Source organism: Macrotis lagotis, chromosome X, assembly GCF_037893015.1.
Source record: "Macrotis lagotis isolate mMagLag1 chromosome X, bilby.v1.9.chrom.fasta, whole genome shotgun sequence".
Taxonomy (NCBI): domain Eukaryota; kingdom Metazoa; phylum Chordata; class Mammalia; order Peramelemorphia; family Peramelidae; genus Macrotis; species Macrotis lagotis.
Window position 1 is genome coordinate 146,567,338 of NC_133666.1, and position 27,935 is coordinate 146,595,272.

The 27,935-nt window shown below is 36.7% G+C and overlaps 1 protein-coding gene across 4 annotated transcripts in view; it reads right to left on the reverse strand.

The window, feature by feature from the left end:
* Positions 1-27,935, reverse strand: part of PCSK5 (proprotein convertase subtilisin/kexin type 5) — a 594,760-nt gene that overhangs the window by 215,633 nt on the left and 351,192 nt on the right. For 3 of the 4 annotated variants that reach the window (XM_074206682.1, XM_074206681.1, XM_074206683.1), the window contains exons 11-12: positions 12,519-12,636; positions 8,360-8,548 (exon numbers count right to left, since the gene is read on the reverse strand). In XM_074206682.1, the coding sequence (XP_074062783.1) occupies positions 8,360-8,548; positions 12,519-12,636 (307 nt within the window). Of the gene's footprint in view, positions 1-8,359; positions 8,549-12,518; positions 12,637-27,935 lie in introns of those variants that run through there. The other variant, XR_012472398.1, reaches the window with a different exon arrangement.

Genomic DNA, 27,935 nt, shown 5'->3' on the forward strand with positions numbered 1-27,935 from the left:
GATATGAATCAGGATGACTGAAGATGGTTATTCAGGGTTACATGATTTATCCAATGTCACACATGTCAAGTGTCTAAGGTTGTATGCAAGTCACTTAAATGTCTGCCTCAGTTTCCTCATCTGTAAAATGAGCTGCAGAGGGAAATGGCAAACCACTACAATGTCTTTTCCAAGAAAAGGATACAGAAAGAGACAAAAGATAGCTTCTGCCTTCAAGGAATTTCTAATCCAATGGGAGGAAAAACATGCAAATATCTTCAAAGTAAATTATTTATAGAATAAATAGTAAATTATTAATAATGGGAAGGTTATTAACAATGGAAAGTTAACAATGGGAAGGTACCAGAATTAAGGTTAGGGATGAATTCCCAGTAAAAGATGGAATTTTGAAGGGAATTTAAAAGGAACCCAGAGAAATCAATAGGTGGAATGGAAGAGGAAGAGCATTTCAACCATAAAGAATTATTGAAGGAAATATCTAGAGGATCTTTCATGTGGAATATAAAAGGCCAATATCACCCCACTGTGGTGGGAAGTAAGGTATAAAAAAGACTGGAAAGTTTGGAGGAGATTAGATTATGAAGGGTTTTGAATATCCAAGAGAGAATTTTGTATTTGATCCTGGAGGTAATAGAGTTAATGAAGTAGGAGTATGGAAGTTTAGATCTGAGCTTTAGGAGAATCACTTTAGTGGTTGAATGGGAGGATGGATTGGAGCAAGGAGAGAGTTGAATCAGGGAGATACACCAGCAGTCTACTGCAGAAATGAATGTGTGAGGTGATGAGAATCTGCATAGATTGTAAGAAGAGAAGGGGGTATATTTGAGAGATGTTTCAAAGGTAAAATCAATAGGCCTTGGAAACAACTTGGATATGGTGGGGAGTGAGGAGTCAAAACCTAGGTTTCCTGACTAAGGAACTGAGAGTATGATGATGCTCTCTACAGGGAAGATAGAGTAGGGAAGGTTTAGGAGAAAGCATAAGTTCCATTTTGGACATTTTGAGCATAAGATATCTCTTGGACATTTAATCTGAGATGTCCAAAACTCAGTTGGTGAGATAAGATAGGAAGGCAGGAAAGAGTTTGGGGCAAGATAGAGAGATTTTATGTATTGTTATCATTACCCATAGAATTATAATGTTGTTTCCTTAAAGAATGTTTCCAAAAGGAGGTTATTCTATTTTGCCTTTGCATCTATCATTAGATCCTAGCACTCAATCAGTATCTATTGATTAATTGCCCAGACAGTGAAGAGCTTACAATATTGTAAGATTGTTTTATGTATTTCACTGATATAGTATAACAGTATGATATCAATCCATTTAAATACATTACAGATTCTATCAGTATTAAGAACCCATCAGTGAACTGGAAAAGGCAATAATTAAGAAGTCATTAAAGCCTGAAGAATGTATTTGGAAAAGGATGATTTCCAGGATGCCATGGGTCTCTTTGATCTCTACCATTCCAACAGGAAATGGTACCTTTTCTGTACTGAAAGCCATAATTAGAAGCAGAAATATATGTTCATGTGTAATCAAATTTAGAAGTGGAGGCAAAGTATCAGCTTTCACTAAAGGGCCAGGATTTTTAAGTAGAGGATTAACATGCCTAAATCCAATCTAAAATAGGGATGGGGTAGATCTAAGAGGGGTAATGGAGTAGGGGGAGGAAATGGAGTAAAAATAACTTTTCATTTTTCCAGGGAATATCTCATGGCTGTGGAATGAAAAACAGGATTCCTAATAACTCTAGCCAGTCCAGGGAATAACTTTGTTACAGAACCCAGAAGTTACTGAATTTGAATATGGAGGATTCATCACAGAAAATGTTGCTTCTCTTTGTCATTGACTTTACTCCAAAATTTTGAAAAATGTCTGATACCCATCTAGCTTTCTGCTCTGCCCACCCACACCTCTTTCCAATAAGCATACCATTTGTGCTGAATATACTGTTTTTTCCATTAGGGCGGGAAGGTAGACAGGCCAAGGAGAGGACTGAAAGGGTGGGTGGGAGAAGAACAAAGGGAAGGGAGGAGAAGGAAATAGCCATTTGCCCATTCCAACACAGTTCTTTGTTTATCTTTCGATCCGGCCCACTAAATTAGCAACCTGGCATGCCAGTGGTGCTTGACTGCTGGGTTAATGGGGCACAAAAGCTTAAGCTGAACCAGTATTTTGAACACTGCAGATTTGCCTTCCAGGGCTCTGCACCTGCAAAGGCTTGAATAAACTACTCTCTTTTGAACAGCTGGTCTCCACAGGGGTTCAAGCAACTGCCTATCAGCTGGGAGAAGGGACTGCTGAGAGACTCCAGACTACCTAGACCTGACTTCTCAAAGACTTCAATCTATTCCTACTTACTGCCCATGAGTTGTGGAAAAAAATGGAATTACCTGGGATCGAGGAGAGAGACATAAGGAACCCAGAAGCTGGTGGGGGGGGGGGGGAGGAGAGGAGAGAGAGAGAGAGAGAGAGAGAGAGAGAGAGAGAGAGAGAGAGAGAGACATCCAAAGACTTCCTTACTGAATGGGGGAATGGCTAAGCAAATGAGGATACATGAATGCAATAGAATATTATTTTGCTTTAAGAAACAATGACTGTGATAAATACAGAGATATGTGGGAATACTTGCATGAAATGATGCAAAGTAAAGTAGAAAGAACCAAGATAACAATATTCACAAAACCCATGTAAATGGAAAGAATAAAAGGAGATAATAACAATTGAATGCTATGAAATTATAGTGACAAAGATGGACCTCCCAGAAAAACGTGAAAATACATCCCCCTAAGACCTGATTCTTTGTAGAGATGGAAATATAGGTATGAACCATTGAATATTACATCAGACTTTTTCTATTATTTTCATTTTGTGTCTTTTTTTCCCTCTTTATTATAAGAAATGGCTTTCTAGAAAGGAGTGGAAGGGTGAGAAATTTAAGTGACATGAAATATCAATAAAAAAATAAAAGTTTAATTTTAAAAAATCAAGCATTGTAGTTGCCTTTTATCCTAAGATATATATAATATATATTTACATACATGCATATATATATTTGCATGTACATATGTAATGATGCAAACATACATGTATTTATTTGTAAAACCAACCCTTAGCATTATACTCTTGTACATTAAAAGAATAAAGGGGAATCCAAGTTCAGCCTTCTCTGAATATTTGAATCTCTATCAAACTCTTTCATGGCATGGTTTTTCATTGTACCTAATAGCTAGGTTGCTGGTTTCTTACTATCCCCTGGGAGAGGAGGAGGAGGTGAATAGGATATCCTCCATATTACAATATGAAACCTTCATATTAGCTTGCTACTATGTTGATATAGGCAAAGGAAATGCCCAGTTTTGATTGGGAAGAGCCAGTCATCAGTAAAATTTGGGATAGGACAAAAAGGAAGCAACTTGAGTATGAAAACTACTATGATGATACACTGTACTTGAGAAGTCTACCTGGAAAAAGAATTCTCCAGAGTCCAATGTGAGGATTACCTCTTAAAAAATTTAAAGTTTTGAAAGAGGTTCTTTTGCTTTTTTATCTGTACTCTCTCTCCCTGATGCCTGGACAATTTTGTTTGTTTTTTGACAGCATTTATTTTTAAAAGCATTGTCATTAATACAATATCTTAGCAGCAGAATTGTTCATCAGATACTAGAGATAATACTGGAGGAGAACTTGGAGGTTAATTAGTCCAACAATTCCCATTTATAAGCAAGAAAATTGAGATCCAAAAAGAATAAGTGAGTTGCTCAAGGTCATAAAGGTACCAGTTGTCATAGGAAAGATTAGACCCTTGTCCTCTAAATTTACTCAATGCACCTTTCTCTATTTCTTAAAATGTAGGATTTTTTTAGTCACTCTCTCTGGGCCTCAATTTCCTTATCTGTAAAATGAAGGGAGTTGGACAAAGATGACTTTTAAGACAACTCTTGGCTTTAGAACCATGACCCTAAGTATTGCTTTTGAAATCCAGTCCATAGAAAAGCATTCTTTGTTCTGAATGCAAATCTCATCACAGGAGTAAACTAGAGTTTCCTTTCAATACTATCTATACCTTCTTTCCTTAGTCTTTAACATGGAGAACATATTTAAAAAACAGTGCCAAATGAAAGCTAATGAAATTTCTGTGTAACAGTTGTATTAGATAGATATGACAAAATGTTAGAGTTGGAACCTCCTCTTATAAATGAACACTATGGAATTTCACTGGTCAGTGAAGATGCCAAAAGAAGCAGACTCTCTCCCTTGCCTGTCACATCAGTAGGAAGGATCCGACTAACCTTTAGGGACATACAATCATAGGGAAATAGGGAATTGGAATGTTGCAGCCATGTGGTTAAGAACTCAGGCACTTAGGTAGTTCTAAGAGCCAGCAGCTGTTTTACATTTAAAGGGTCAGGAGTAAGTACTGACTTTCTCCCCCTCTCCCCACCCCCCACTCCCTCTCCCTCTCCCTCTCCCTCTCCCTCTCCCTCTCTCCCTCTCTCCCTCTCCCTCCCTCCCTCTCCCTCCCTCTCCCTCCCCCCTCTCCCCCTCCCCCCCCTCTCCCCCTCTCCCCCTCTCTCCCCCCTCTCCCCCTCCCTCCCTCTCTCCCTCTCTCCTCTCTCTCCCCCTCCCCCCTCCCTCCCATCATATTCTTTTTTTCCTTTCCTTTTTTCCCAATGAGAGACAAATGAGTCCAAGGCTTATTCTGCATCACCAAGTGCCAACCTTGCCCTCGTTTTTTTCTTAAAGAGTACAAATTATTCCCTTTGGGGGTAGTTAATTTATGGGCTCATAGATCTCAAAAGAGAATCAGAGTTCATCTACTCCAACCCCCCACTTATTTGACAGTTGAGAGAACTGAGACCCAGGGAAGTTAAGTGATTTTTCCCAATTTTCCCAAACCTCAAATAAACATTATTGTGGGATATGAACCCTCAATCTCTGACCAGAGTCAGTGCTCTTTCTTCTTTCTGTTTCACCTGAGCTTAATTTTTCCCATGCAGTGTATCAAGGGGATACCATTCACTCTAGCCCGAGGAGATCCTTTTAGGATGCCACAGGTTGATGCCCAGATGGATCCTAGTTCTTAAGACTGGGTTGGGGGAAAAGAAGGAGAAAGATCTTTAGAGATATATCCCCTGACTTTCTGGAATCTGTTGCTCTTCTCTCAAAGGCCATCACCCTGCACATTCATATTCAGCACTTTGGAAACAACAAAGCAGATGTTCTCTGTAAGACTGCTTTCTGAAGAATGCTCAGACAGATTGAAGCCAGTGACGATGTCATCTGCCAAATGTCTGTGATAGAATCCATAGAGCCTCTGACTCACAAGTTTCCTCGCTGAAGTCATTTTAGGGGAAGCCAGCATTGAAAAGCAAAATATGCAGGAGGGGGCTCCTGAGTGCCAAGGGGGCTCATTGGCCTAAGCAAACAGCAACAGTATGAGGAGGGACTGCTTTTGTCTAGAAGCAGGGGATAAGATCTCCACATGTGTAAAGCATACCTTTGTTCTTTAACATTTTACCAGCATACTCTTTCAAATGAAACCCAGATGAATAATGAATAAAGAGGGGAAAAAAGGAAGAAAGAGCCTTTACTGATGGGTTCAGTAACAACAGCTGGTACAACCCCCATTAATCATATAATCCTGAATCAGAAGGTCTTGCTTGACTTGAAAAGATGTTTTGGTCAGGTAGCCACAGTCACACAGGGGCAGCTGAAAGAACTTTTTCTTTTGAGAATGGGGAGCAAGGGGAAACCCCCAATTGATCTGATGCCAGAGTGTTGCTGTTTTGCACCTGCATGCATTTATTTTGGCAAGACTATAGTTCCTGTTTAAAAAATTAGGAATTGGCTTCTCACTCCTTGCACTGACAGCAAGAAGAATTTAGGTTTTTTTGTTTTTGTTTGTTTTTTAGGTTTTTGCAAGGCAAATGGGGTCAAGTGACTTGCCCTAGGCCACTCAACTAGGTAATTATTAAGTGTCTGAGGCTGGATTTGAACTCAGGTTCTCCTGACTCCAGGGCTGGTGCTCTATCCACTGCGCCACCTAGCTGCCCCAAGAACTTAGTTTTGAGAGAAAAAGGAGAGTTCTTTTACCCAGCAAAATAAAATGCCACTTGAAAACTCTAACTTGACATTCCTTGTCACTGTCACCCAGAAAAATTGATCTTTGCTTCCCTGCTCTATTTCCATTCCATTCCTTTCCCTTTTCCCTTTTCACCTCTAGTCTTATACCCATCTCATCTCTATCTTAACCTTCTCTATTTCTATAATATTACCTCTCATATAATCTTACATTTATACAAATACATATACATATATAGACTTAAAAACTATAACTTGTTACTTTTTGAACATGCTTACAATTACACATAGGTATATAAACTATGCATATATGTATGTACACATACATTCTCATACATGTGTTTTTAAGGTCACCTGAGGATTAGTCTAGTTAGGTTTGGAGAAACTCATCTGGAAGTTGGATACATACCAATGAATTCTTTGGCCACAGAAACTCTCAAAGACCATTCCTTTCCTAAAATCTCTGCTTCTGGGGCAGGCTTAACCATCCTTCTAGTCATTAAAGAGTGTAACCTAAGAACTACCCTCAACTCTTCACTCTCTCTCCCCTTCAGCTCTCTCCAATTGACTGCCAAGTCTTATCAATCAAAGGTTTGCTTCTATTCATTTTTCCTATTAGGGCTACCAACCAAGTTCAAACCCTTCATCTCTCTCACCTAAGCTACTGTAGCAGCTCCTAACTCGGTTCCCAATGGCATTCTTTCCTTTTATCAATCCCTTCTCCACATATTGGCCCCCTAACTTTTTGAGGTTATAGGACTGGTCACATTCATGAGTAAAGCAGATGACTGCTTAAGAATCTCCAATTACTCCCTATTGCAGCTAGAATAAAATATAACCTCTCCTACTTGACATTTGAATCTCCTTTCTTCACATTGTGGCTTCTTTTGCCTGTCTTTCCATCTTACCCCCATTGTGCTACATTTCAGGCAAACTGGTTTTCACAATGTGGGTGTTGAAGATGGGAGTGGGGATAATGGGGAGAGAATGTTGAGGTCAAGAGAAAGAATATGTGCCACAGGAGAGATTCTGTTAGAGCAAAAGGAATTCAGAGACACACAACTTTTGAACTAGAAGTCACCTTAGAAGAAATCTAGTCCAACCCTCTCTTTTTAATGTATCTCTCTCTCTCTCTCTCTCTCTCTCTCTCTCTCTTTCTCTGTGTGTGTGTGTGTGTGTGTGTGTGTCTGTGTGTGTGTGTGTGTGTGTCTGTGTAAGGAAGAGAGAGAGAGATAGGCAGACAAACAGAATCTTGCTCCAGATTACCCAGGTAGAGCTGGGGTTTAAAACAATGTCCTCAGATCCCCAAACTATTTTCCTTGTACCATTTTGGACTTACCCTATATTCAGAGAAAGCTTGCACGTGGACTGCACTATTTCATTAAACTGCTCCAGGCAGTTTACTAGATTTACTTGAAGAGAAGGGAATAAAGAACAAAAAACTTGGAATATCGGGATCCAATGGTCTTTCTAAACTAGAAGGAAGGACACAAAGGGCCTTAAGTAAAAGGAAAGTCCATAAGGGGAATCTTCAATTTTACTGTAACATTTTTATCTCATCATTCCAACAAACTGCATATTCTTTTATGCCTATAGATTACTCCCTTTGGAGTAGGTAGAAACTACTTAAGTAAATAAATAATAATTCCAATTCCCCTTATTCCCTACTCCTTCAAAATCTCAGTCAACATTTTTCTTTGTATGACTACCTTCCAAGTGATCTACCTATCCAATATCACCTTCAAAGATATATTACTTTCAGTCTGTTCTTTTGAATGAAAATGCTGCTTATTCCTATCTCTAAAGCCAGGTTGAAATTTGTCATGAGCACTATATTAAAAACTCACATGTATATAGCCCTCTGGGTTTCATAGGTTCAAAAGGTTAGAGAGTTCAAGCTGACCCCAAAAGCCATCTAGTCGAAATTCCCTTATTTTAGAAAAAAGAACAATGAGGTACAAAGGAATAAAAGAAGATCATGAAGGTATTAAATGGCAGTGGCAGGATATCAAACAAATGATCTAACTCCAAAGACTGTACTCTTTTCTAATGCATTTTCCTCATAGCAATTTGTAAAGTCGTAGCACAAGTATTATTGTTTTGATTTTACAAATGAAGGAAACAGGCTCAGATAAGTTGAGGGAGACACAGCTAGGGTCAAATACAATGTTCAAATTAAATCTTCTTTCTCCAGCAGAGGTTGTATTTTTACACATTACCAGTTTATGATCATAGGATGAAAGAGGTGGAGGCAGAGGAACCACAAGCCTACCTGTTGGCTAAAAGCTGAGACCTGGTTCCTGATGGTGAGGTCAGATAGATGGCCAAATCTCCTCTTCGAGGGTGGGTGATGGTGATGCGTACAACTACATGCTCCAGGTAGTTCACATGGTGGTTGGGGTTGTCAGAGCAGCCAGAAGCTTTGTAAATGGAGCGAACAGCACTGCTGGGTCGTATAGTTCTGGAATAGATGGAAAGCATCAAAGCCAGTTACTACCCCCATAGAACCAGAATCAGCACCACATCAGGCCATCAGCTTCCAAGTATGAAACCTGTTTTTGACTGTTCTCAGTCTCAAACTTAAGAAATACATTAAAGTGATAAGGAACTAAAGAAAAGGGAAGCACTAGATTTAAGAATGACTTGAGATTTCCAGGAAAAGGTGAGATTTTATTTGAAATTCAGAGGAAGTCAGGGAGGTCAGTCTTCAGAGGAAAAGAGGGAAAGAGCATTCCAGACATGGCAGACAGCCAGAGAAGATGTTTGGAGGCAATAGAAAGTCTTGTTTGTGGAAAAGCCAGGAAGCTACTGGATCAAAGAGTGTATTGGGAAACAACTTGTAAGAAGATTGAAAATGTAGGAGGCAGGTAGGTTATGAAGGGCACTGAACATCAGACAGCATGTTGTATTCAGTTCAAGAAGTGATAGGGAGGCACTGAAGTTTATTTAGTAGAGGGGGGTAACATAGTCAAATTTGACCAGTTTAGGAAAATCACTTTGGTGGCTGAATCGAGGATGGGTTAAGGTGAGGAGAGACTAGAAACAGAGACTCAACAGTAGGCTACTGCAACAATGAAGGTGTGAGGTGATTGGGTCTCACAAGAGTAGTGACTGTTTCAGATGACAGAAGAGAACATATTCAAAAGATGTTATAGAGGTGAAATAAATAGATCTTGACAAAATTTTGCATAGGGAGGAATGAGAGATAATCAGAAGCTAAGGATAATACCTAGGTTGGGAACCTGAGGGAATGGAAGGATGGCATACCCCTTTTCAGTAATGGGGAAGTTAGGGGGAGAGGGCATAAGAAGAAAAATAATGGTTTCTGTTTTAGGTATGTTGAGTTTAAGAAGTCTTCTGGACATCTAGTTTGAGATGTCTGAAAGGCAGTTGAAGATGTAAGATTGGATGTCAGCAGAGAGGTCAGCAGAGAAGCTAAGGAGAGAATCAAATGAAGCTGTATAGCAGGAGAAGAGGGCATGGGATAGACACTTGAGGGATACCTATAGTGGACATGATTCCTCATAAGAAATCTAGTAAATGAGGTTGAAAATGAAATAGAAATCCTATTATAGAATTTCTACTCTTATTGTAGACATTCTACAAATAGTAATAAATGCAAGATAATTTGAGGAGGGTAAGAATCTTAACAGCACCTTTGTAGCATCTGACTCCATTGACCATAATCTCCTGATGGATACTCTTTTAGCAAGATTTTCAGACAATGATCTTTCTGGATTCTCAGTTTTCTTTGGTGGTTAATAATCCATATCATATCCCCTGACTGAAAGGATATCCCCCAAACAAAAGCTTGGGCCCTCTTCTTCTTTCTCTTCCCCTGCTTGGTGACCTCATCTACTCCCATGGATTTAGTTATCAATTATATGCAAAAGATTTTGCAAATCATAGATTTATGTGTTCTGTTCTAGTCTCCTTCCTGCGTATCAGTCCCATTTCACCAAATACCTATCGGATGTTTCAAACTGGATATCACATAGACATCCAAAACTCAATATGCCCCCCAAAGAATTCATCTACCCTCATCCCAAACCACTACTCATCCATCTCTTTGGAGGGAAATATCCTCTCAGTCTCCCAAATTTACAGCCTTGCTTTTTATCCTTGAGTCCTTATCCTTACTTACTCTACCTATTAAATCTGTTGCCAGATCTTGATTCTAAGATCTTACTTATTATCCCTTCTGTTTACTCATCCAGTTGTCACACTACTTCAGGCTCTTATTATCTCTTGCTTAAATAATTAGACTGCTAATTGAGCAAAAGTTTCCTTACCTTATAAAAAGTTTTCTTGGTCTCTTTACCTGAAGTCTCTTTCCTTCCTATACATCCTCCACATCAATTCCACAGTCATTTTCTTTAATGCAGGATCATGCTACTCCTCTACTCAATAAACTACAGGGGCTGCTTATTACCTCCAAGATCAAAGTATTTCTCTCTTTGCTACTGTTTTACTTTCTACTTTCCGTTAAAGTCAATGAAAATAAGTAACAACTAGTTAAGTCTTTAGAGAATTCTTCAATATGTGAGTTGGAGGGAGTCTCTTAACATCTGCAGAATCTCATTTGTTGATCAGATAATCTAGTTTACCCCTCTGCCTATTTTCTCCGAGTATAAAAGGAAGATAATAGCTTTAAAGATGAGGAAACTGAAGCCTAGAGGTTGCAACCTTTGTTAGGTCTCTCAGATAGGAAGCAGCAAAGTTGAGATTTTTGTTCTTATTCCAAAGGTAATAACTTTTCTACTAGCATCACAATGAGATCAAATTGTGTACACTGCAGAAAGGGAATGGTGGGGACCTTTCATCACACAGGTTAATAGTTGGATCTTTTCATTAATCAAGTTAAAACTGGAAGACTTCTTAAGCATTCATTGAGTTCAAACCTCTAATATAAGAAAGGATAAAACTGAGGTCCAGAGAGTTGGAATCACTTGCCTAAAGTTGCCCAGATAACTTGGATATGAAGCCAGGTCTGCTGTTTCAACAGGTAGCTAGATTCAGGGAAGACCAAAGTTCAAATCTAGCCTCAGACATTTAGTAGTGGTTGTGTTGTCTTTGGCAAGTCTTTGCCATGAAATATTTTTTTGTAAAGTACTTGGCATGGTGTTTGGCATAGGTACTTCATATATGTTTGTTTTCTTCCTTCAAATATAGTGTTCCTTGTACAACATCTATGGCATGGGAGACTAATAGCTTATATACCACTGAATAGAGCAAAATTCCCAGGAGGGATAACTACAAAGGTGCCTGGAAATCCCTTCTGTACTGCTGAGACTGAGAAAGAAAATGATAAGAAAAATAAGAATGCTTTTCATTTCATCCTCTCCTGCTTCACTTAGTGGGTCAACATATTCTCCTGCAACTATGAACTGAACTTCTGATTGAGCAACTTAGAGAAGAAATCTCTACAGTACTTTTGGCTTGCATGGATTTAATTTGCATTTCAAGGATTTAATCACAGGATGCTAACATTACAGAGGAGAAAGGTTCTTTGCATGCCTCTTTTACCTAGATAGGTTGACTTGGTGACAGTTATATAGTTTAGTTACCAGTCTCTTCTTTCTTCCTTCTACATCTAAAGATCTTCCCTACATGAACCCTTTCCATCTTTCCAGACTTCTCAATTCCACCTCTTAGTATCCTTGTCTTCCTTGTAGACTTGAGTCAAACATCTTCTACAAATGACCTTTTCTGCTGGGGTCTTTCCCTTTAAGATTACCTTCTATCTAGTCTCAAAGCAATTTGTTTATATCTACCTATGTACAGATCATCTCTCCTATTAGAATGTAAGTTCCTTCTCCATAAGCTGCAGAGTGGGAAGAACCAGAACCATTTATATAATAACAACATTGTAAAGGCAAACAACTCTAAAAGACTTAAGAATTATGATTAATGATAAATATTAATAAATTATGAAAATTGTAGAAGACCAATGATATCTACCTCCAGACATAAAGAAATGAATTCAGGATGAAGAATCACCCACATATTTTCAGATATGAATAAATTTATTTTATTTGACTATGAATTTGTTAAATTTTCTTTCTTTTCATTTTTTCCTCCTTTATTCCTTCATTCTTTCTGCCTTTCCTTTTCCTATCACCTTTCCCTCCCAGACCCTTGCTCCCTGTCTAATTCTGTCTCTCTCTCTCTCTCTCTCTCTCTCTCTCTCTCTCTCTCTCTCTCTCTCTCTCTCGGTGACGACAGAGAAAGAAATGTTTGTTAATTGAAATTTTTTTTAAAAGAATGTAAGTTCCTTGAGGGCAGGGACTATTTCCACTTTCTTCATCTCCAGTGTAATACACATAATAAACATTTACTAAATACTTTGTTGATTCATCAGTGGCTTCTCTGTACAACCAACCAAGACAGATACTAAAAGTCAGTATATGAGGAATAATTGAAGATATTACTTGATTTGCCGGTCGGTACTCTCCACACAGACATGCTGCTGGGGGACAGTGGTCCATTTTTCGGCTTCCATCACCATGGCTTCTGCATCCATCAATCCAAATCCATAGAGGTGGCTCACTGTGGAAGGTGAACAAAATGTTGAAGCTCACACCAGGGAAGTATGGTGAACATTTATCTATTTTGAACATTGTCATTTAGATGAGGATTCAGATACCACCTTTGTCACCATGGCTCCCCTCTAGGCTATTTGGATTTAAGAATAAATTGGGGAAAGATATCAATTGACAGTATCTCTTCATTGATCATTTAAATGTTTTTTTCACTTAAGTGCATTTAGTCATGGAGCGGTAACTTCTTTCTACAGACCCACAAGTTGAAACAGTTATGTAGTCTGAAAAGATAAATCAATACACACTACTTTTCATAGGATAAATATTCACTATTAAGAACTACTTGATGGGGCGGCTAGGTGGCGTAGTGGATAAAGCACCGGCCTTGGAGTCAGGAGTACCTGGGTTCAAATCTGGTCTCAGACACTTAATAATTACCTAGCTGTGTGGCCTTGGGCAAGTCACTTAACCCCATTTGCCTTGCAAAAAAAACCTAAAAAAAAAAGAACTACTTGAGGAGCAGCTAGGTGGTACAGTGAATAGCGTACCAGCCCTGTAGTCAGGAGGACCTGAGTTCAAATCTGCCCTCAGACACATAATAGTTATCTAGGTGTGTGACCTTAGGCAAGTCACTTAACCCCATTACCTTACCAAAAATACCCTAAATAAAAAAGAATTACTTGGAAGCAAGACAATCTACTGAACTTTTTGGTTATACCTAAGTGGTTAAACTGAATGCCTCCAACAGACAAACTATTATTTTTCCTTTTTTCAGGAAAAGAACTAATTCAACTTCATGCATGCAAAAGAGGAAGGCTTCTAGATTTCTGTGAGATAATAATATTAACAATAATTCATTTATTTAGTCTTTTAAGGTTTGTGAAGCACTTTGTAAACATTGCTATTTCTCCTTTGCAACAACCCTGTAAAGCAGGTGTTGTCATTATTATCCTAATTTTACAAGTGGAAGTACTGAGGTTCAGAAAGATTAACTGCCTTTACCCTAAAACACTGTATGACAGATCTCATTGATCTTAAGATGAATTTGATATCACTTCCAGGATAACATATCTACACTTTTCTAAGTGTTTGGTTTTTCATTCAATTTAATTTTTAAATTATATATTTCATGATTGTGGAAGATTAACCTGTCCTTAACTCTCTGTTCAAATCCACCCTTACACTACTGCCAAACTAAACTGATCACCTAAAACTTGGCATTTATCATCAACACTCCCATGCAGGAAACCCTTTAATAGTTCCCACTGCTCACAGGATAAATTCCTTACTCTGCATCCCGGATTTTTAAGGTCCTCCATAATTTAGCCCTAATTTTATTTTTACTTCTCCCTCATGCAAATTCTGTGCCAACCAGGCTCATCCATTCAAAATTTCCTAATCCCATTTTGCTCATTTATTGCATTTTTTTCTTTCTGCACATTGTTATAGCCCTGCCTCAGTATCCTTCTCTTCCCTCAAGATTAAGTATTCCCTTCTCTACATGCCTATCCTGTTTTCCAATATCAGCATCCTCTCTCCTAACTAATTTGGATTTAACTATTTTGCATATATTATTTTTATATTTATTCTGTATATACCTATAGGACTTGTCCATCAGTAGAATACCTGTGCTTTGAGAACAGACATTGTTACATTGATATTGTTACAATTTCTATTGCCTAGCACAATGCCAGGACCTTTGTAGGTTTTTAAAGGAATGTTTGTTGGCTGATTCATCTCCTTCCTGAATTGCCTTCTCTGTCTCTCTTTATTTTCTAATCCCACTCATGAATCAGGGTCTAGCTCATTACTAGTGGGTTTTATTATTTTTCAAGAGGAAAGGAAATAACTCACAATTTAAACTTTGTAATGTAATTTCCCACACAACTCTGCTGGTAATGTTATTATTGTTGTTGCTGTCATTCTTTTATTTTATTTGATCCCTGAACCTGTGAGTCTGTGATTCCATCATTCTGCTAGGGATACTCCATTCACTGAAAAAGCTGCAGATCTCCTAAAATCAGTCAGCCAGTCCCTTAATAAACACGAATTAAACATCCCCATGTAAGATTTTGTTCCATGGTTTTATATAGCTTGTCTGTGTGGGTCAGAAGACCAGTATTCTAGCTACACACTATTGCCTCCAACCCTTATCTTAGGGACGAATGTAACTGAGGTTCCTAGAAGTAAAGTGGATTCATTAATTGAAGTAAAGTGACAAGTAATAAGTGATTAAAGGTTTTTTTGTTAGTCCAATCTTTTCAGCGTACAACAGCACAACTTCTAAATATCTTACTTTTATCTATGAACCTGTGAGACCTTAGGCAAGTCACATTTAAATCTAATAGTTTCTCAGGTTTTCATCTCATTGAGATACACATTACAATGTACCAGTTTCTTAAAATGCACTATATTTTATCCTCTTTTTGCACTTCTACTTGAACCAATCAAAGCAACACTCCCTAGCCAAATTTCATTAATCATATAATGTTATAGGTATATATATATATATATATATATATATATATATATATATATATATATATAACTGCTTAGAATGGCTGCCACAAAATTAAATCTTTGCATATTGGGATGTATTTCAGAGGGGGTGAAGAAGACAAGAAGGGCATAATTAAGAGGGAGAGACCTTTAAAACCTCTAGAGGGTGTGTATTGATAAATCAATATAGACTGAAGCATGGCACTTCTCTCAGGAAAATGTACATGCATTGTGTTTTAAAAGTATCCTTTAAAAGAATGGAATGAATCTTTCCATTCAGACTGCTCAGAGGGTCTAGGAAGAATTTCACACACTCTAATGGGTGTGAACTTCACCATAATCAATGTCAAAGTAGAACAGCATACAGGAACAAGCATTGTCATGTAGACATTTATTTATTCATTCAACAAGCATTTTATTAAACACTTACTAGAAGACAGACACTTAATAATTACCTAGCTTTGTGGCCTTGGGCAAGCCACTTAAGCCCATTGCCTAGCAAAAAATAAAAACCCCTAAAAAAAAAAAGGAGGGATTGAGAAAGCTCTTATTTTAGAGATGGCTCTCAAGCTGAGTCTGAAAAGAAGGTAGGGAATTTTAGAGAGTGAAGTGAAGAAGTGATTGTATTGTTCTTATACAAAAGGCTTAAGAGCTGGATGATAGAATACCATAAAAAGTGAAGACATTTATTTCTCTTTATTTCTAGAAATTATAAATCCAATAAAATTAAGGCATATATGAAAAAAGTTACCAGATATTATAGGCATGTTATACTTATTAAAACTAACAAAGAAAAAGGAAGTTTAGGGGAAAACATTATGCATTGTTTTAAAAAAAAGGAAATGCATTGATTTCCTTTCCATCTCATCTCTTTACTGTTTTGATTTTCCATCTGTGAAGTAGTGAATGAAGAATTTAAGAAGAGTATGAAGTATACTTGCATTACAGATAATAATGTTTAGCAGATGAATTAATGTGGAATGCTTTGAATGAATATCTCTTATTACCAAATTTTGTTCTCTAAAGCTTGAACTATAGACAAAAGTCCCTAAACCTGATCCAAAGTACATTGATGGCATGTTCTTCAAGGAAGTCACTGGCAGAAAATATGGACCTAAAGGAAGTATTGATCATAGTCGGTTTTTTTTTTTGTGATATCAGTAAAAACTGGAAATAATATGGGTGCCCATTGTTTGAGGATGGAATAGTTTTCCCTTCATTACAGTCTTTAATCAAAAGATAGGTAATCATGTTATATTTACTGTTATATTTGAGATTCCTTTTTGAGTATGGGGGTGGACCAGATGTCTAGGGAGATCTCTACTAACTCTAAAATTCTGGGAACCTGTGAATTGTGATATGTGAATATGCTGGAATATTAATTTTGCCATAACAAATGATAAATGAGATCTGAGAAAGTGTTCAAAATGATAAAAAATTGCCCAAAGCAGGGACATTTCTGCAAAATTTCAATGCACAAATTTGGATTTGGTGGACACATAATGAAATATATCTTTTCTTTATAGTAAGAACAATGTGGGTTAGAGAAAAGGGTGATCAAGGGAAGTGTTTGTTTTTGTCCCTGCATGAGAGTTCCCACTCTTTTGTACAAACCATGTTTCTAACCCCCAATATCTACAGCTTTCATGATTTCCCTTCCTCAAAGTACCTATGGCCTTTATGCTGAAGTTTTTGTGGTTTTTATTTTACTCCTAGCACAATACCCAGGACATAGGAGGCACCTGTAAGTACTTGTTGATTAATTTATCTTGGCTCCCTTCTGAAATCTAGTTGTATCACATGGGTTGGCAGCCTGTGCAACAGCTTTATCTGTGAGGTCAATGAGGGGTCTAGGTATAGAAAGGGATTATTGAGGGGAGGGGGAGGGCAGAAAGGGTAGAGCAATAACTGTTTCTTCTGGTGGCTTCCTTTGTTCTTTCCTTACCTTTTCCTGCCCTACCTTATAATAAATTTTCTTCCTATGTAAAATATTATCATTGCACTATTGATATTAGAAGGTAGACAGGAACAAAAAGTTTTGTCATGTACTATTTAATTATAAGCTTAATTAATGAGCTTCAATTGGCACCCAAGGTCCTCCTGCAGTTCTTGGAACTGCATTGATATAAAAAATATACAATATATGAGTTGACAAAAAAGGACTACTTATTTCACAAGTGTCAAATGTCTCTTCAGTGTATCAATGAGACTTGGAGATCATTGAGTGTGACCCCTTCATCTGAGAGAAGAGAAAAACTGATGACCTATCACAAACTTTCCAGTTCTTTGGTTCTTTTTGTGCCTTTTGACTCCTGAATTGGAGTTAAAAACAAGAGTAGGGTTTTACATAAAATAAATGCTTACTAATTGTTGCACATAATAAATGCTTAATAAATAGTTCACCGATGAGTGAAAAATAGAAGAATGATAAAGCATTATGTGGGCAAGAAGTCTACTCACAATGTTTGAAATAAATGATTTCCTCCTATTACCAGGAGAGGAATTAAAGAGGGCAGGTAAATGACTTATTTGATCTTCCCTAGGAGAGAACTGAGAAATCAAATCAACAAGCATTTAAGGGAATACAACTTGCCAGGCACTGAACTAAGCATTGCAAGGAAAGACAGAACTAGTCCTTACTTTCATGAAGCTCAGTCTAATGAAGGAAACAACATGCAAACAGTTATGTCCATATAGAGTGTATATAAAAGATAAACTGGAGATAATCTCAGGGCCAAGACTTTTGTATTAAAGGGTATAGAGAAAGCTTCTTTTAGAAGATTAGACTTTATAGCTATGTAATTTTGGACAAGTCACTTAATCCCATTGCCTTAAGTAAATAAAAATTTTTAAAAAATAGAAGATGAGACTTTAGCTAAGACTTAATTGAAGCCCAGGAGAAAGAGGAGAGAAAGAAGAGATTTCCAGTAAAGGATACCCCCAGTGAAAATAATGGAGTAGGGATTATCTTGTGTAAGGAACAGGAAGCAGACTAATGTCACTGTATTAATGAGTATGTAGAGATGATTAAAGTTTAAGAAGGCTAGAAAGGTAGAAGAGGACCAGGTTATGAAAGGCTGGAAGTGTGTGTGTTGAGGAAAGAGGGATTGGATTTGAATATATTATCCTTCAGGTTTAGAGTTGATCAGTTTCTTTCAATTTAAATGTTTCTTGTTCATTATTTCAATATCTTCCTTTCTCTCCATCCTTAACCCAAAAGGTTAAACTCTCCTCTACAAAAAAATTAATACACTGATCTTTGGAGTTCCTTGTAGTTGAACTGTCCTAATTTACATAGATATGTGTAAACTTGCCTCATTGTATCTTCCTAACTTCAGACTGTTCTATCCAACCATCATTCCAGGAAACCAGGGACTACCTATTTCCATTACCAATCTGTGTGTACCCTTCTATCTTTTGACCTGGGAATAGTAATCAATTCAGGATTATCATTGTTATTAGAAAAGGAATGATAACCAACTGCCCTATGGCAGAACTTAAACTCTGCAAGTTCTCAGTTCCCTTCTTTGACTCCCCATTTCCCTAAATGTGTTGTTTTGCTCTATTAGAATGTAAGTTCCATGAGGTCAGGAAATGTCTCTTTTTTGAATTTGTATCCCCAGGTCATTGTATAGTTTTTGGCACATAATAGGCCTTTAATGAATGTTTTTTCCACCATCCATATACACAGAAGGAACCTGCAGTTTAAATGAAGCTTTAAAAGTTATCTTATTCATTTTGTTTTTTCCCCTTTATGATTTGATTCTTCTTCCACAACATGATTAAAATGGATATATGTTTTAAATAGTTATGCATGTATAACCTATATTACATTGCTTTCTGTAGGGGCAAGAGAAGAAAAGGATGGAAGGAGATAAATGTGAAAATCAAAACCTAACAAATAGAATGACTGTTGAAAAATATCTTTGCATGTAGTTGGAAAAATAAATAAAATACTGTAAAAAATAAAATGCTTTTCCACATATACATTTCATTTGCAAACTTATGAATTCAGAGATGAAGGTGCTCCCTCTCTGAATTCTATTGGCAACCTCCTGACAACTTAGGAGATAATCTTTGAGAGTTGTTTTGACCTGAATATTGGTCATCTAGTGGCCAATCTATTTGAACCTTGCTAAGATGCTATTATAAAATCCTGCTTTAATATCTCATCATAATGTGGAGTTCATCCTGTACTTACCCCCTCCTCCCAAATCAAATGAATTTGCCTCAGGCACTAGAATTTCTAATTGGATTTTGCTTCCTTATGTGGCAAGTAGGGGGAGGGAGAGAAGAACCATGGGTGTGGAATACAGAAGCAATTATTGTGTCAGATAATTGTGTAAATGAAGGAAGGAGGAAGATGGGAGCATTAAGGGAATAAAATTATGTTATAAAAAACAAAAGGTAGCAATACACACATATGTGTATATATGTATACATATATAGTCAGTCACACATTCCTGCAATTTATTTTAAAATATTTTAAAGAGAAAATATATTTTCAATTAATGGAATTGATCCATTTTTGAACATTAGCAAAAGGTTAAAATTTTTATTTGTTAATAATTGTATTTGTAATTTATTGTATAATCTCTGTTCTAAGGTGATTATCAAATGTTTATCAAATATTATCAAAGTAAATTATCAAAATTAACTTAGTAGATCTTTAAAGAATTCACTTATGCAGTAGAATCCTGATTTTTATGGAAGTATATTTTTAAGTGGAATAGAATCTTCCAAATGGGGAATGAATGATTACAAGGAATAAGATAATGTCAAAAACAAAACTAGGTTAATTTCTACTTGTAACAGAATTATCTGTGTATAGTAACATGACAGTGGTCAAGTCAAACTGTAAATATAGATATAAATATATATTTAAAAACAAAATATCTATAAATACTTGTTAATATTAATTACTAAAACTGAGTGGAGAGAGCATGTGTTCAAAAATCTACATGTCTTAAAGGGAATGAGAAAACACAATAAAGAGTTTTGAATTCTCCTTATTCCTGCTTTAAGGTTTACAAAGCAATCCATATATATACTTTATTTTGAGCCTAGCAATGAGGTTATGAGGTTGCTCTCCTTAGAAGTACTACTAATCCTATTTTATAGATGAGAAAACTGAGTATCAGAGAATTAATAGACATATAGAATTATAGGTGAAGGGACTTTAGAGGTCACTGAATTTATTTTTTTTTTAAGGCAAATGGGATTAAGTGGCTTGCCCAAGGCCACTCAGCTAGGTAATTATTAAGTGTCTGATACCAGATTTGAACCCAGGTAGTACTCCTGACTCCTGGGCCGGTGCTTTATCCACTACACCACCTAGCCACCCCAGAGGTCACTGAATTTAAATCCATTAGTTGACATGTTGGGAAATTGAGACTTAGGGAGTTTAAATGACTTGCCCAGGGCTACAAGTCCTCTAGGAAATATAGAGATTTTAGCATAGGTCTTCCTAAGTCCAAGTTTTATGTTCTTTACATTAGTTTATGAGATGAACTATCCAGAAAAACACAATTTCAATAAAAAATGTGTGGGAACAATACAATATATCAATTCAATTTAGTTTGTATAGATTTCTAATCTATTGCCAATGAGTTACACATGTGATGTCTCAAAAATAAGTTCAATTTCACCATCTCATGATCTATCAGTTTCTGCCAAACAAATTAATATGATCCATTCTGGATTCTGTATTTTCTGAAGCACTTGTGGTTAAAAGTCATTGAAGCTTGTCCTAACCAGGCCCAGGTATGGCTTAACTGACTTAGGAGAAAAGACTTTCCAAGTCAGAAGGATATATCATTTTAGCACATTCTCCTGATTGAACTAAAATTGTCACGAAGGTAAGAAGACATGAAAAACTATACAGGCTCTCATTAGTTTTAGTTGAGTTTGAGATGAAAATAGAAGTCCTGACAACTGACCTTTAAGCACAGTTTCTATTTGGGGGAGTCCAATTCACTTCAGAAAAGCAGTTATAATTTAGCTAAGGCACAGTCCCAGGTAGGATGCTTAGTGGAATAAACAGAGCCAAAGAAAGATACTGATTAAAGGAATTCTCTAAATATCAGCTCTACAGAACCATCTATTAGACGTTTCAATATCTCTGAGGGACTAACAAGGATCTTAGCATAAAGAAAGTGTTTGACATGGCTTCTACTTAAGTTATAAATTTTTACATTAAAAAAGAATTATTTTTCTTAATCGTTAGCTCTCCCATCTCTCTCTTTTTACAGGTTTCCCCATCCTTGGAATGCATTCCCTTCTCACTTCTTGGTTGAACATTATTTCCCAAATAAACTCTTTCCTGATGTCCTTGATTATTGGAGAAGAAATCAGCTTTCTCAAATTATCTTCTATATGTATTATCTGTGTACATAATGTATCTCCCAGTAAAATGGAAGCTTCTTGCGGATGGTGACTGGTACCATCTTTATTTTTGTACCCACATCACCTTATACAATGCCTTGTATAATGTAAGCATGAAATAAATGTTTGCTGAATGAATGTTGGATTGTCAGATATTATTTATAAAGTTATTTTAACAAAGAAGGAGATGATTCATTAATGATACTGTCTTATCTTTTCAAAGCTTATGAACTTGACATGATCACCTAGCAGGGACACTCAGTCACACTACAAGATACCACCTACTGGTGAAACATAGAAACAGCACTTAGAAAGGGATCTCTGGTTTTAATAATATAGTCAAATTATTCTACTGAATAAATAATTTCTTGAGACTAAGGTAGACAGAGGAACTTGGAATGGTATATTGCTAACTTGGTCAGTGGATAGAGGACCATCAGACCTGGAGTCAGAAAGACCTGAGTACAAATATACTCTTAAACACTTTCTATGTGACACTGGACATGTCACTTAACCTCTGCCTGCCTCAGTTTCCTCAACTATAAAAAGAGAATAATAATAATAACATATACCTTGAAGGGTTATTGTGTTTATTGAAAGGGATGTTTTTAAAGTATAGTATCCAGTATATAGCTGGAACTTAATAAATGCCCATTTTATTTCCATTTAATGAACAATTTCCTAAATGAAACCTTTGTATTTATGGGCTCATAGATTTTAATCTGGGATGAGCTTAGAAAGAAAAGGGAAAGCAATACACACATATAGACCCTCTACTAAATGCAAGTACTATGCTGAGCATTTTATAAATGGAATCTCATTTAATCCTCGAAATAATCCTGCAATTTTTATCCCCAGTTTAAGGTTTAGGAAACTGAGGGAAACAAAAATGAACTGACTTGTCTGGGGTCTTTTTAACTAGGTAAGCAACTGAAACAATATTTGAACTCAGGTCTTTCAGATTTTAGGCCCAGCATCCTATACATTGAGCCACTTAGTTGCCTCTAGAGGTCAGAGAATCCAGCCCTTCCATTTTTATAAATAAGGAAACCAAGGCTGTGAGAAGCTAACTTGTCCAAAGAATAAGATAGTAAATAGAAAATCAAGGATTTGAACCCAGGTCATAATCCAGGGTTCTACAATGTTTCTATGAAAAGTACCAGACATCAGAAATAACAGAAGAATAATTTGGTAAAATTATTTGATGTAAAACAAATATTCATTTTCTATATTGTCTTCTATTATGTTAAAGTAATAATTGCTGAATTTCAGTCTACCAACTATGGCAAAGATACTAGAGTGGTTTGCCATTTCCTTTTGTTTATTTTACAAATGAAGAAACTGAACAAAGTGACTTCTGTAGGTCACACAGCTAGTAACTTTCTGAGGCTAGATTTGAACTCAGGACCCCCCCTAACTTCAGGTTTGGTGCTGTAAAATCTTTTGGTTGGATAGAGTGAAGTCAGACTCTATAAGGCTTTGACGACCACACAAAGGAGCTTCATAATGCTAGTATTAATGACACATTTCATTTCTGGCATTCATCTCAACTATTGAATAAATCACATTTCTCTTTATTATGTTTACAACAGAAATGGAGAAGAGGCCAGCCAATTTGAGGGGGGTGTTTACTAAGTATAGCGTAAGACATCAAAGAGATGCCTACACCTTTTGAGGTCTCTTTGATTCTTGGACAGCCACCTCTTCTGCAATTAGGGCCATCACTTCAAGCTTTTGACTCCTCTTCACCTACTAATTAAACCAGGTCAAATGTGGAGAGTATTTCTTAAGGCTTTGTCTTCAACACTTTCTTCCCCTCCCTACAGAAATCTCCTGGACTACTTCTATACAGATATGAAATCTATGCCTGACCTTTATTTTAAAGGGATCTTTGTTTTTAAAAATATAGTCGAATTATTCCACTGAATAAATAATTTCTTGAGAATAAGGTAGACAAAGGAGCTTGGAATAGTATATAGCTAACTTGGTCAGTGGATAGAGGACCATCAGACCTGGAGCCAGAAAAAAAAAACAGACTTTAAAATCTATGCCTTATTTTTGTCCTGCCTGAATTCCAGGCCCATATCTCCAAGTAACCACAGGGCATTTTTCCCTACTCAGTTGCCCCACTAATACCTCAAACTCAATGCATTGAAAAATAAACATTTTTATATCTAAACGTCCCCTCCTCTTAAACTCACTATTTATATCACCTTCATTTCTTCTTTGCATCTTATATGAAATCAGTTACCTTTACCTTTTGCAACTGTACCCCCTCCATTTACATAGTACAACCCCTCATTGAAACTAACTTGAATTTCTATCATAACTAACAGCTCTTCTTATCTTTGTACACTAACCTTTCTTCCCTTGACATAGACTTAGCCCCAGGAGCCCATTCTTTATATACCACCAAATTAATTTTCATAATGCATACATTTGGCTTTGCTATTTTTTCTGATGGAAAATCTTCAGTGGCTATCCATTGTCTAACATTTACTGTCACACTCCTTGTTCTAACAATCCAATCTCAACTCATTTTACTCTTTGCTATACATTCTACACTACAATCAAATGGATTATAATCTCTCTTAAATACAACAGCTAGATTCCTATCTCTATGTTCTTTCTCTCTATGCCTGAATGTCTTCTCAGTTCCTCTTTATAAACTAAATTTCTTCCATTCTTGTGGGCCATCACTAGTTGTCTTGACTTGCGTCATTCCACTGGACTCTCCTATAATTCTGGAGGACAGAGTGAGGTTGATGACTTTGCACAGTTCTGCTTCACTTAATCCAGTTTATGTTCATGATAAGACATTACCCTCATGATGTAACTGATTGAATTTGAAAGCCAAGGACAAACAGTGACAGCAAAAGACAACAATATTCCTTTTTTATTTTGGGGGTTAAGTGACTTGCCTAAGGTCCCTAGCTAGGTAAGTAATATATGTGTCTGAGGCTGGATTTGAACTCAGGTCTTCCTGACCCCAGAGTTGATGCTCTATCCACTGTGCCACCTAGCTAACACCCCCCTCCCAATCTTCCATTCTTAAAAGTCTAACTCAAATTCCAATTCCATGAAGGCTCCCTTTGATCCCTTAATGGATTCACCTGGTGAAAAAAGAAAAATAGAATTCATACAGAGAGTATGAGATATTTAGCATGTCCTGTAGTCATCTGTATATGTATCTTATCTTCCCATCAAAATATAAGCTGTAGGATGGCAGGATTAGCGTTTTATCTGAACTTCGTATTTCCCTGACACGATGTTTCTGAAGTTTAATTGAAGTGGATCAAATACTTGGCAGGTAATGAAATGCCATAATGCTCAGATGGAAACATCTTTACAGAACACCTTCAAGAGAAAGTCAACAATTCCTAAATTTTAGAATAAGATATTAGTTCATTGGAATAGTTCCCTTTAAAGACCAAATAAACAATTAAGGCTAGAAACAGAGAAACTTTGATTTCCTAGGGCTGAAAAAGACATATAGTTCATCCTCTTGGCCCTAGACATGTCCACACCTAACACATTCCAGACAGATGAGACTCTGTCTTGTTTTGAAGGCTTCCAGAGAATATGAACCCTCACCTTCCTTACTCCCTTTCTCCATCATCTCTCTCTTGCTTTCTGTTTTCATTTCATTATTAAATGAACACTCCAAAGATATGACAGAGACAAGATTGCTACTCTAGCATCTGAGAATTCAAGTTCCAGGCCCAGCATTCGTAACCCTATAGACTAAATTTCACAAGGTGCTTAGGATATAGAAAGCAAGCAATTGAATTCCCAGGGAGAAATGCACCTGTATTTTTATGCCTCTGTGTTTTGTATAAATCTCCAACACAAGTAGCAAATATGAGCCAAATCCCCACATGCCAGCCGTCACCAGGGCTGCTGAAGACTTTGCATGTGGGAAGCCTTCCAGACAGCTGATAGTTGGCTGTGTGCTGTATCTACACTTCAAAGCTCTTCTAGGGAAGGGTTTTGTCAGCAGCTGCAGGTAGTCAGACAAGCCCATCATTTATAGGGACAAAGTAATGATAATTTAGGAAAACATGACAGAGTTAACACAATTAGGAGATTCCCCTCCTTTGCCCTAGGCTCCTTTTCCACTTTGAGGAGAGAAAAGAGAAATGTCAGATCTAGTGTATTCCCTTCCTCCACCACTGTCTTAAAATCCCACACCTCCACTCACTTGCCCACTGTTAAACAAATGTCTAGGTTTCCTCAGCATAAGTGTGTGGTGACTCTTGAGAAGGGGTGGAAAGTTTTTTAGTCGTTGGTTTGGGAAAAGGTAGGCTTGCTTTTAAGAGCATATCCAGAATTGTCATTCATCTAGTTTTCAATACATCAAGAATACAATACACACACACACACACACACACAGACACACACATGCACATACACACACACACACACACACACACACACAGACACACACACATTTATTTACCAAAGTGGAATTCAGATTACGGAAAGTCTTTTGGCAAAAGCTAGTTGAAAGACAGAGTAACAGCTCTTGGGTATCTGTTTGGTAACAACCATATTCATTCAGTCTCTTGATTATCCAGGGGTCAAATGTGCTATTAGTTCATCATCAATAGATTATTCATAAACAATCCTCTACTCCAATTCTTCTCACATGGAGGGAATCATAGATTTAGAGTTATATGGGATCTTACCAACCTTCATTTCTTTATTATTTGATTTTTTTGACAAGGCAATGGGGTTAAGTGACTTGCCCAAGGTCACAATGCTAGGTAATTATTAAGTGTTTGAGGCTGGATTTGAACTCAGATCCTCCTGACTCCAAGGCCGATATAATATCCACTTTGCTACCTAGCTGCCCTTGACCTTGAGTTCTTATTTAAAGGTAAGAAAACTTAGAGATTTGAACTTTTCCACTGTTCCACCCACTATGACATAGTGCTTCTAAAATTCAAATCATTTATTTTTCTCTCTGATAGTGACAATTTCATTCCTAATGTCCTATCTACTCTTAATGCCTCATTAGGATATTGAAGCAACCTGTAACCTTGAGTTCTCATAGTTCTATGCAAATAGAACAAATCTGGTAGAATCAATCTAGAAAGAATATGAATATGTCTAGTAAGAAGGGAATAAAGAAGACATTCGAATTATAGGAAGTTCCATTTTACATTTGTAGCATGGTTGAAATGAACATAACATATTTGGGGACAGGAGAGAAAACAACTAGGAAAGAAAGAGAATGCCTCCTTGCTCCTTTGCTATTGTGATGCTATTGCTTCCACAATAGGAGAAAATATTTGATAGAGAGAGCCAGATCAAGAGTGTCTAAAAGACCAGATAGATAAGCCTTTATATTTAGGTAGCCAATATAGGCTTCTGTGCAAGGTCATATCATGATAAAATTGACATTTTGGGAATATTTGATAGAAATGCAACAGGATTGGAGTGGAAAGTCTAGAGGAAAGAATAATAATTAGATGGCTATTTCAGTATACAAAGCACAATGTAATGAGAACCTTGGCTAGGAAGGTAAAAAGAGGAATGGGAAAGGGTAGGATGAAAATCAACTATTAATTACAAAAGAAAAATTAGCAAGTTCTGTGGATAAAGGAGAAGGGAGAGCAAAAAAGAAAATTAGTTAAAAGTTTGCATAGTAGAAGGATCATAGTGCCATTGATGAAAATAAGGAATTTAGATTTGAGGAACTAGTTTGGGAGGAGAGGAAGATGAAAATAAGTTTTGTTTTTTTATATTTTAAATTTTAGTTAATGGTAGGAACATCCAAATGAAGATTCACTGATAAAATTAGATATAAAACTATAGCTTCAGTAAAGGTCAGAAATAATGTTTTCTACCTGGAGTCAGAGTCAGAGATTTAGATTTGGCAATCTTGATTTAAGCTAGAAGAACTATTCACTGGGTGTTCTCATTTCAGGAAATTTATTTCACTGAACTAGAAATGAAAAGATTGTTCATCAACTGGGGGAAATGTATAAACAAATATGATAAATGAATGCAATGGGATCTCATTATACCATTGTCATAACATAGGACAAAATAGACAGTATCAGAGAAACTTGGGAAGATTTGTATAGACTGATGGAGGATGAAATGAGCAGAATTAGAAGAAAAAATTATATTGCCACCCTGTTTTTTAAAGACAAAGGACAATGAAAGATATAAAAACTCTAATTAAGGCAATGACAGACAAATCCAAAGGACTAAAGATGAATCCTGCTATCCAGCTCCTAATGAGAGAGAGTGTGCTCAAAATGCAGAATAAGATTTTTAGATATGGGTAAGGTGGGGATTTTTTTAATAATTAATAATAACTAACACTTATATACTTATCATGTGTTAGACACTGTGCTAAGAGCTTAATAATCATTATCTATCATTTTCTCATTCAATCCTTATAAAAATCCT